The 10820-nt window shown below is 48.2% G+C and overlaps 1 protein-coding gene across 1 annotated transcript; it reads right to left on the reverse strand.

Annotated features, from left to right (window-relative positions):
* Window positions 1-1089: 1089 nt before the first annotated feature.
* Window positions 1090-2253, reverse strand: PpBr36_10084 (uncharacterized protein; the record flags this gene model as incomplete). Its single annotated transcript, XM_029897198.1, has 1 exon — window positions 1090-2253. One exon carries the CDS (start codon window positions 2251-2253, stop codon window positions 1090-1092), a length of 1164 nt encoding a protein of 387 aa, XP_029745233.1.
* Between the last annotated feature and the right edge of the window lie 8567 nt (window positions 2254-10820).

Consider the following 10820-nt stretch of genomic DNA (forward strand, 5'->3'; position numbering starts at 1 on the left):
ATGTTGTGGTTGCAATTCTTCCGGTCTTGCTGGCTTGCAGCATTCTCTTCCATCTTTGGCTTCATAGCGCCGCTTCATTATGCACAATGCATGTTCAGTGCGCATTTGTTCTGTTGTGTTTGCTCAACTTCACGGCGATCCCAGCCAGCCCAACATAGCATTTGAGGTTTTAAAAAAGCAACAAGAAATCCAACGTCCTTTTGTGTAGAAATAGACTTGTGGCGTTTACGCAATAATAAGCGTGTTTGAGAATATTTCAAAATCGCGGCCCACAGGTACTTCGCAGCCTGATGGGAGACCTTGCTAAAAACAAGCAGACCCACAGGCGATCACGCACCAGTAATGGTTCTTGAGAATTTTACAGATTTAAATAAGCTTGAACTCTGACGTGTCGTGACTTGTCTTGACTCGCCTTCTTCCCCTCCCCCCCTCCCTCGGGCCAATGAAGCCAGCCTCGATAGCTTTGAGCTGTTGGTTTCATGGGGTGCGATCAAGCACATATGAGGCGAATCGTGCCGACATGGCCTGAAACGCACACCTCTATATATACCGTTGATTGCTACTTTGAAAAGAAAAGTTAAAATAATGCAGGCAATACTGCCGAAACAACACAGTTATCTCGGCTTAGGCACTGTTTCAGTTCTTGGTGAACGATAATACTTTGACCTCGCGAATAGTTGCACACTGACTCCAACTGCTTCGACTAGGTCTATCCCAGTTGCTTATGGTCACGCCGTATCAGGGCCTCCCGGGATCTGCAAATCCAGGCATGTGTGGGATTCGAAGGTGGGGGAGATGGACAAGTTCACCACCTCGGGTTTGCTGCTCAAGGAATTGCTCGGACAGAAAAAGTTATGTGAAATGCTGTATGGAATTGAAAAAAAAAGAATGTGTGTTGCCAGACTCAGTGGGCAGATATTTACTCTAGCAATATATACAAAGAAATAAGCAGCAGCAATAGTAACCAAAAAAAAAAAAATAGAAACATCTCCTCGTCCTGCTGGAGGTTCGCCAGCATTTCGTTCACAACGCTTTCCATGGAAGCCCGAATTGCCATTCACCACAAAACAACGGCACCTTTTTGGTCGCTTAGTAGTCGTACTTGTAGCAGAAGGGGAAGCCACCCTGCGCGTCCTGGATCTGTCGGATGGTGGTGTCGGGGAAGAGGCCGAGGAAGCGGATGGGCGAGTCGTTGGTGCTGGTCGAGACGGGGCCGACGGTGGCGTTGGGACCACCGATGGCGTAGGTGCGCCTGGCCGGGTCGACGTTCTGCCAGGCCGTGAAGTAGCGGTCGGTAAAGGTGTGGTGCATGTAGAAGATGGGGTCGGCGGGGGAGGCCCACATGTCGCCCATGACGGAGCCGATACCCTCGTGTCCGTTGGCGTGCATGCCCTCCTCCTGAGTCGTGGCCATCTTCCAAAAGTCAGAGTACGAGTTGCCGAGGTCGCAGTAGGCCTTGCCGGTCAGCGCCGTCTTGGTCTCGTTGAGGGCGCGCGACAGGCAGTGCGGCGTGGTCACGCTCTTGGCCGGGCCGATGTTGACCGTGATGTTGGCAAAGGCGCCGTCCACGATGCAAGTGGCGAGCTCCTTGCCGTCCTTGACCACCACCTTGGGGACGGAGCCGTAGTAGTCGGGGCCGAAGATGGGCGAGTTGGCAAAGTTGCCAGAGTCCTTGGTCTCGTCCCACCAGGGCAGGGGCAGGTCGCGCGGGTAGCCGCACTGGTCGCGGAGCGTCTCCTGGTAGTGCCAGAGGAACAGGCGGTGCCAGACGTTGAAGTGGCCGACGGCGTGGATGTTCTCCATGAGCTGCTGGTGGATGTAGGCAAAGTCCTCGGCCAGGTTCTTGGAGCCCGGGTAGCCCATCCTCGGCGGCAGGTCGTACATGCAGCGGGCGGCCTTGACCCACTTGAGCCGGTACTCGTGCGGGAAGTTGCGCCACTCAACGCGGGTCTCGGGGTTCTTGCAGGTGCTCTTGGCGCGCATCTTGTTGTACTCGTCCTCGCTCCTCTTGCAGTTGCGCCTCTCCAGCGCAGTCTTGGGCGCCTTGGCCTCCTCGAGGTTCTTGGCCGTCAGGGCGATGGCCTCCTCCTCGGTGAGGATCTTTTTGGGCTTGTAGCCAGTGCCCGAGGCCTTGAAGGGGGCCAGATCAATCAGCTGGGGCTCGGAGCGGATCTCCTTGGGGCCAGCCTGGGGCATGGCCGCCGCCGTTGAGGCCAGGGCGGCGCTGAGAATGAGGGACAAGGTGAAGCGCATCTTGATTTCTTTTGTCGGTTGGGACCTGAAAGAATAGAGAGGGGCAGAGGGGGAGGGAGAGAAAGAGAGAGAGAGAGAGACTCGAGTTGAGTATTAGACCGGGAACGAGAGGAGACTGTTGCTGCTGTATCCCTTGGTGGTGAACAAGAAACATATCGACATGACGGCGGCGAGAAGGCATGGTTTTATATCACTTGGGCTGGCGGGTTTCCATGTCGTCGTTAAGCCCTGTAGCCGTCTCCGCAACGATACCGACGCAAGCACGTTGCCTGCATGCCGCTGTCGTTGATCAGATTTGCCCCATTTTGGAACTTGGCATTAGGCTATTGCACTCTAAACCGGTGCGATATTTTGAGCGCAGGTCCCATGTCGCAATTTGTTTCTTAGTGCCGGCGCCGCTGCGTGGACTTGTTCTTCCCAGATGCCTTAGCTGGTGGCAACATAGCTCAGTGGTACTATAACGTACCATTTTAGATGCTGATTATGGAACAGTCAAGGTGTACTACCTGGTAGACAGGCAATAAAAGATTCATCAGAGATGGCTTTTTGTCCCGCTCTCCCGGAAATGCACCCATCTTCTGTGTACCATCCCTCCTCCTCCTCCTCCTCCCCTCTTGGAAGGCAACCCACCCCCACTGGCAATCTGTAGCGAGCTGCAAAAATATTTCCTAGTCAGGCCATGGCCGCCACGCAGCGCTTGCCAGCGGCTCGGCCCTCTAGCCCTAGTAGGAGCCCGCCCCTTAGGGGCACCCTGGTCAGATGTCGAATTTGTGTGGGGGGGTTTTTACTATGGTATAGAGGACTTGGCATCCACCCCCGGAGTAGCGTGCGATTTTGCAGCACAGCTTAATTCAATTGCCTTTGTCAGGGTCCAGCATTTTTAATCTCAGCACCGCCTCCCATTGGCTTCCACACAAAATTCTCAGGGGAACGACGCTACTTGAAGCTTGGCAACTAGATCAAAGCGGCAAGCTTTTCTTGAATGTTCATCCCAAGAAAACCTTGGTCAGAACCCAAACAAATCCAAGACTGCAACTGCAGGGTAGCATCCCCTAAGTCATGCCATGGGCAAACGCTCTCTGCCCTAATTTCTCGACTTCTTAATATAGTCATCCTCCTCATTTTGCAACGTCTTGGCGGTTGCACTTCTCATTTTACACCCTGCCTTTGAGCGAGTCAACACTCGAAACAGTCGGCGGGATGTATGCGGTTCACCTGATTTGTTTCGAGGTGCACGTTGGAAAGTTGACTCCAGGTCCAACAATGTATTGTTTGTGAAGTCACTCCCAGTGCATTTTCTTGACGTTGGTCGTGGGCTGTTTGCAATTCAAATTAAGTTTAATTTTTTTGTTTTACATGGTTCTCAACAATGTTCTCGTGTTATCTTAGCCATCAGGCATGGTACTTGTCATCCAATGTGTGACCCGAAAGTCCCGTGGGCTCCCCTTATCTCACGTCTTGCTTGGATATTCCAAGCCCAGAGCTGTGGAGAGCGCAAAATTGGGAGCAAATCACGCATAAATGACAGGCACCACAGGGCAGATTTGCTCTACCAACCCAAAGCAATCGAATCCGCCAGGAACCATAGCCAAGTTCATCAGCGTTCAAATATCAACTGATAGAACCCCGCCGATATACCCACCGCTACCAGCCCGGAACGCATAGGCCGCGATGGGTGAGGTGGGCGGGCCCCACGAAGAACTTCCCCGGCCAGTGGATCTTTCTCCATCTGCATTCCCGGCCCGGATCGACCTAGGATGGGCGGCACAGGGTCCTGCAACTAACTGCTTTGTTGCCCGTCCGGGTCTTTGCATGTCGGGCAAGATCATTGAGGGAGGGCAAACGAGCAGCCTTTGCGTAAGGACTCGTATCTGGGGGAGGGGTGCTCTCAACGATACGGACGTGACTCAGTTTCTGCCCACGGCAATAAAATTCTAACAATTTGTGCAACTAGGTCGATGTGGACAGCGAAAGAAAAGAAAAAGAAAAAAAAAGGCTCTGGCTCCAGTCCCCCGGATCAGAGAGTCAAGAGTTCAAACAGATCGACTGACAGTTAGCCCGGCCTGGTTGAGGTCACAAAGGCTGCCCCTTGCGACGAAGCAATGTGCTGTAGTATAGGGGTTAGGTGGACCTGGCTTCAATTCACGTTCCCTGGGACCTGGTAATTGCTCTCTTAGTAGTATTGCTGCAGGTATATTTGACAGATTCCGGCATCACATGGGGCTCCATCTTTCTGCTGATGATTCAAGACGATGCGTCAACAACGTGGGATGACTCCGATGCGCCAGTCCAAGCTTTGCACCTAGTAAGGGTGCCTGTAGTGACTGACTAGGATGGCCAGCTTGAAAGGACTTGGGGCGGCGATTGATTGCGATGCGGATTGACCGGATCATTTTGTGAGATACGGGGTTGTGTCACCCAGTCAGGGATGGCCCGACGGCGGCTTTGGTCCGAAATGCTTACTTGGTTGCTTAGGTGCGGTAATATCTTGGCGATCCGCTTAGCCACCGCCTGCGAAAGCTAGATAGAGGCAGAGCTACGTAGTATGCATGGAAGCTTCCCCTTAGTCACGAGAACAAGTTTCGTCGCGAGACTGGGAAACCTATGCAAAAGTTCATTTTCACTTGTCGCTCTGCAATATCATCGATGCACAAACAAAAGCTTGTAGCACGAGTCCCGAACAACTTGGCAGGCACATCGTTTCCGAAAATGCAGCATCAAGTTGCTGCCCGTCCTATTCACCCCGCATTATACACAGCTGATCCCTCGTCGATCTTTTTTTTGTTTCTTTTTTTTTTTTTTTCCGCCGGCGCTCGACATACAAATCCTTGCCGATATCCCAGCACAGGTTTCTATATGTAGCAATATCGCGTCTCCTTTTCGCGTAGACTTGTTCAGGTGAGCACGCTCGGCATCTGCCGTCCGCGTCCAGCAAACTTCCTCGTATCGAAATCTACCCCGCGTCCGCGGCCAGTTTATCCCATGGACAACCGCCTGACTAGCCACCCCGGCCGGGAAAGGAGCAGTTCGCGGGATTGGGTACGCAATCCCTGACCCGCCCGCACATGTGCAAATTTGCCGCGATGTTCTCCTTTTCCCTTTTTTTTGTCAATGAGACCTGCGTACTCTGGTCAATCTGCCTTTCTGCTCGCCTCTCTTCTCTCTCACCTCCTTTTCTTTGGGCACCAGCTTCACGGGGCCCTCATTCGAAAGCTGCGCAACCCCGGGTGTTCCACATAACGCCGCTACTCGCCACCGCGTGGGTTTGCAGCCCATCCACGACGAAATTGTGCTGGGAACCCCGCATGGCATGCGCGTGCTGCCAACGAGTGTCGTGTAAGCTCGCAGCAGCAGCAGTAGCAGTCCTGGCGCCACAAAGACCCTCATCAGCGCCCTTGCCAATTCAAAGGGTATTAAAGTGGCCCACGGTCATTGGCTCGTCGCTGGAGAGTTGACACAGTCAGGTTGGCCTGAGGGATCGGTGCTTCTTCACACTCCTACAAACCGTCAATGCAAAACATAGCGTCATCCACGGCGCCTATTTGTTTGTTGTCCGATCGGTCATGGGATTGGCTTGGGCGTTTTGCCATGGAGGCCGTTGATGAGGCCTCCAGCTATACAGAACGTGGCCCTGGATCCGGTACGTTTGTTATCTGAAGGAACTTCGACAATGGTATGCATAGAATTTGGTGTAATTAACTTTTGATTTGTACCGCTGCAGCAAATCGGTGACTGTTACACACCGTAACATACGACCCAATCATTTGGGGTGTTAGGGATCCCGTCCACTTTTCCCCTATTGAACCAGTAAGGACAAAAGTAATACGGGGAGCATTTGGCGCCACTGTAACCCATATTCGCGTGCCAATGGCTGCTTTCCATATTGCCTCGCCTTGTTTTTATTTATTACTTACCTTTTGCTACTAGCAGTCTTGTAACGTTGATAAAGCCCGTTTCCCGTTCTCCAAACGCGATATAATATCAAAATGAGGAATTTTAAATTTGGAGTGATTTCGACCCGCCACCTGCAAAAAAGAAGAGAAAAGAAAGAAAAAAAAAACAAAGCAAGTTGGTAACATACAATTTTGAATTAATGCAAAAAAAAACCACCTTTGAAACGCAAATCCTATATTGGCACTTATAAGTATATTTCGTGGAATTTTTAACAATTAGAGGTTATACATACTAATTGCACCTAATACGCATTTTCAAAATTTTACAGTAAGGAAATGTTGAAAAAGTAAAAATGCATTGCAATATCGAGTAAGTGGTGGTAATGGCGCGGTAAAACAGTTGCGAAAAAAACCCGCGCAAAAGTGCGCAATTGCAAAAGGGAAAAAAAAAGAAGAAGAAAGGAAACGAAAGAAAGAAGAAGAAAAAATCACAAGCGCATAATTCCGGCTATGTTTGAAATATGTTCAAAAGCAGAAGTATTACGTACTTAAATAGTAATACCCATTGCACTTGAGTTGAAATCCGCAATCAGATTAATGTCTGTAAGTTCCGCGTGTTATATTTATAAAGCATCCACGGATTGATACCACTCTTTTGATATTGAAATAAACAGCAAACCCCGTTGTTATAGTATTCAAAATAGAAAGTTTAAGAGTGAATATATATGAGAGTTCGCAACCATTTTTACCCTAATCCTTAAGCGAAAACCAGCTTCACGCGCCAGGTTTGAAATCAACCTCGCAAACTTTCACCTTTTGTAAAGTTAGCGAGGGCCAGCGACCTGTTCTTGCGGCTGCGATCTGTCACTTTGGGGGTATAAATAGTTTGTTTAAATTTTATGCACAAATTTGTTACGAGCTCCTACGCCTTGTAATTGGGACTGACGAAGTATCTGCTAATTGCAGGTACTGCAGGATGGTTTAATTTCCTGGCCTATGCGTTAAATCGTCGGGCGCATTTGATAAAATTAGGTATGTTATATTTATATATTAACGAATCATAGGTGCATTTTACCCGTAGCTTTACCCCTTCCTGTTCATTTTACATTACCTGGTATTTCAACCAGTTGCACCCCAGTATTTTCGGTTAAATGTTGGCCAACCCTGCGCTTACAACGTTATTTTACCAGTAATTTACAGTTGACTTATCACCGAGAACAATTTTAAAATAATTCAATTAAAAAAAGAGAAAAAAAGAAGAAGAAAGAGGTGCGGATTTCATCAGTTGTAATGCCAATCCTTTCAAATGTCGTCTCTGGCCCGCCCCTGGTTCGTACCACGTAATACGTGCCTTAGGCACGAATCCATGAGACGTACGTCGATTTGATTAAACGAAGGACGTGCGCGTTTTTATTTGGGTTTTAATAACATATTTGATTATAATAATTCCTTTAATTGGTTTCTAGATAATACTATAATTGGGGTTAATTGTTATGTAAAATAGTAAAAATACGATTAGAATTCTAATTTTGAGGGTTGAATGGTTAAACTAGCTAACATGTGTTTAATATCTGAAACATTTGTACAAAAATGCGCAGAGCACCCGTGGGCCAGATGCACCGAAATGTAGGTTGTATTATGGATATTATCTTGACCAATGAACTGTGAATCTGTCGCAAAGGGAGAGGGAATTGTGCCTGGTCCCATAGTATTTGTAAGATGCAGAACCCCGATAAACAACCCGTGGCATTGACAACCTAATTGCAATTGCAAGGTTCTTGCTGTCTTAGATGCATTGATAGTCTCCCATAAAATAAATACAGCGGTTACTATGGCCTCCATAATGGATAGTGTAATCCATGTGAAGAATTTAAAGCGTGCTAAAAATAACAGCACAGGAAAAATAATTTGCAGCTCGTGTGCCTTGGTTTACTGCTCTTATCTAAGTAACATAAATTGGCCGATTAACCCCTTAGTATGAAATTTCTTCGGAGCCAGTATACCTCAATTGTTTCCTTGGTATGTAGGTTCGTTTACCCTCTACTCTTTGACTTCTTGAATAGCCATCTCACTCCTGATTTTACCCTCGTTTGACTTTTGACTAATAATTTCTTTAAACCGCAGATTCTTTTACCTCTTTTTTTTCTGAAAAAAAAAGTTCCATTTGCAATGACTTTCCAAATCTTTCACCACATTAAAACCATGCGTATTTTATATCTTCTCTTATTCCTCGTGGCTGGTATTTCGGCCATGCCCAAACCCTCAAACAACCCGCCGAAAACGGAAATCCCGACTATAGTGCGAAAACGTCCGACTGGTTGGGTTATTCAAAATGGTAAACTTGTCCAAGATAAATCGACGATACAATCAGGCTACTACAAGAGCCCGGAGGATGGCAAGTTAACACGTTGGGTGTATGAAAACGACTCCGAGGGCTCGGAGGCTGAAGAAAAAACAAAACCTCGCAAGCTCTCCGATAGTTGACACAACATCAAAGGTGAATAACGGTTCGAAAGCAAAGGTTCAAAACGCCCAACCCGCTTATACGTCGTTACCTTTTGGGATCTGGAACTGGCTTGCAAAAGGACAGATAAGGGTTTTATAGCAAATACTAGTTTACTTTTCTCTCTCTCTTTAAGACACCCAGCTCCCACGTTTGTCAATTATACGTGTTACTCAATTAGATTGGGACGTATGACTGTGCAGCCGACCGCACTGAACGAACGGTCGCAGGGCCTACACACGGCCTGTCATAACAAACCGCTAGTGCCACACTTTCTTGTTGGCGGAGCTTACTAAACCCTGACAGGGACACTAACTGGACCTTTTAACTTTGCAAGGAACTGTGCAGTTTTGCGGGATTCTAAAGCAGGCTTAGTACGACCTATCATTTACAGACAGATGTCCGTATGGAAGAAGAGAAGCAGATTGTACAAGCTATGTCAAGGCCCAAGGGTATGTATTATTTGCAACAAGAAAGATTAGGACAAGTCGTTACCAGTGATATAATTTTTGCCTGAAATTTACGACCCACAGGACTACTATTGTAGGATAAGCCCTCTTTCACTGATCTATGGGCATAATCCCTCTTCGTAATTGCGATCTCTGGAACAATTGGAGGGCCTTGATGGAAACGCAATGAAAAATCAGGCACTGTCTGAGACGTGGTGAATAGCAAACGAAGGTAAAAAAAACCAGGAACGCCACCGCTCACAAAAAAAGAAAAAAAAAAAAGCGAAATTCCAAATACGCATTGTGGGTATCACTGATAACTTTAAACTCCATGTCACCGACGCTGGTCAATCGGATTGGTGCGAGGCAGGAACTTGTTACTTATTATCATACTACTCAATTCCGACCAGATTAACCGGAAGAGATCAAGGCTTGTGTTATAGGATCGCAACGTCGTTATGGTCATGATCGTGATGTGCCTTAGTCCCATCAGCATGACGCGGCATTTGCTGTTTGGAAAGCCAAGATAACCTATCACAGTATGCTTTCTCCTTGTTTGAATTATCTAGAACTCCAGCCACCAACCAAGCTTCGAACGGTTGGGCAGCTCTCCAACGCTCCACTCCTTTCACTGAAAGCTTTCATCTCCTATTTTCTCGTCCTAGGCTCAGCAGTGAGGGAGAATCGCGCTTAGTAGAAATACCAGGCGGGGTCTTCTACCTGCGGCTTCGGGAAGCAGCTCGGCTCGGAGCGTCGGGGACCCTGGTATTTGCCCCAGGACTATGTTCCGAGACCAGTTGACGTGCACGCGGGAGGGGGGGCTTCCTGCGGTCTCTTGAGCACCTTGGCGTGGAATTTGACCACTAGGGCTTTTTGAGGACCGTGTTTGAAATCGGAATGTGGTACTGAATTCCGGAGAGCTGCATAGAGATGGCACAGGTCGTACGCCTGCTGATGGATCTATAGCCCTATATGGAAGCTTCTGCGCTGGCCCGCCAAATTGAGACAGTCGATGGTACTAGAGCATAAAAGGGGTTGATGTAGAAGAGAGGGAGGGAGTATTGCTATGACAGTGGCAAAACAGGAGCTGGTGGTCGTATGTTTCTGACCACGGACGCGATGTTACAGATGTTGCAGATCCATGTTGCCCGCACTGTGGTGTGATCTCTTGGGCTTGATTGCCTTTTCCTAAGGCTCACTTGTCTAGGCCGTGAACTCATGTCGGAGTTTCGTCTCGGAACGACGCCCAGCCAACTTACTGCTCAGCTGGCTGAATAGGTGCCTACTTCGGTAGGTATATAAACCAATTCCGAGTAAGATTCAACCAGATGTTGGTGTCTTGGCTAGAGCAACAAAGGCGGAGAGCTTCAGGCCCCCGGGAGTTAATGAATGTACACCTAGATTTTGCCAGGTGTATATTTGTAGCAAAGTGGTGCAAACTCAGATAATGACATGGCCTGCTTGCTTTGCGTACACTGCTACTGCTAGTATCAGCCTGTCGCGAGTGGATTCAGGGTCCGTTTAGCGCCATGACATGGCCGAGAATGACCAATCTTCACCCTTGTCAAACCGTTTAAACATGGGTCTGGAATCATGTCTAGTCTATCCGGGTAGAAAACAATCCCGCAAAAATCATCGAAAAGGTTTTTCGTTTGGTTCGTTTCCGAGACTTTGAATACTTGGCTAATGTATCGCTAGCCAGGTTTTTTTTTTTTTTTTTTT

Source organism: Pyricularia pennisetigena (genome assembly GCF_004337985.1).
Source record: "Pyricularia pennisetigena strain Br36 chromosome 7 map unlocalized Pyricularia_pennisetigena_Br36_Scf_7, whole genome shotgun sequence".
In the NCBI taxonomy this organism is placed as follows: Eukaryota; Fungi; Ascomycota; class Sordariomycetes; order Magnaporthales; family Pyriculariaceae; genus Pyricularia; species Pyricularia pennisetigena.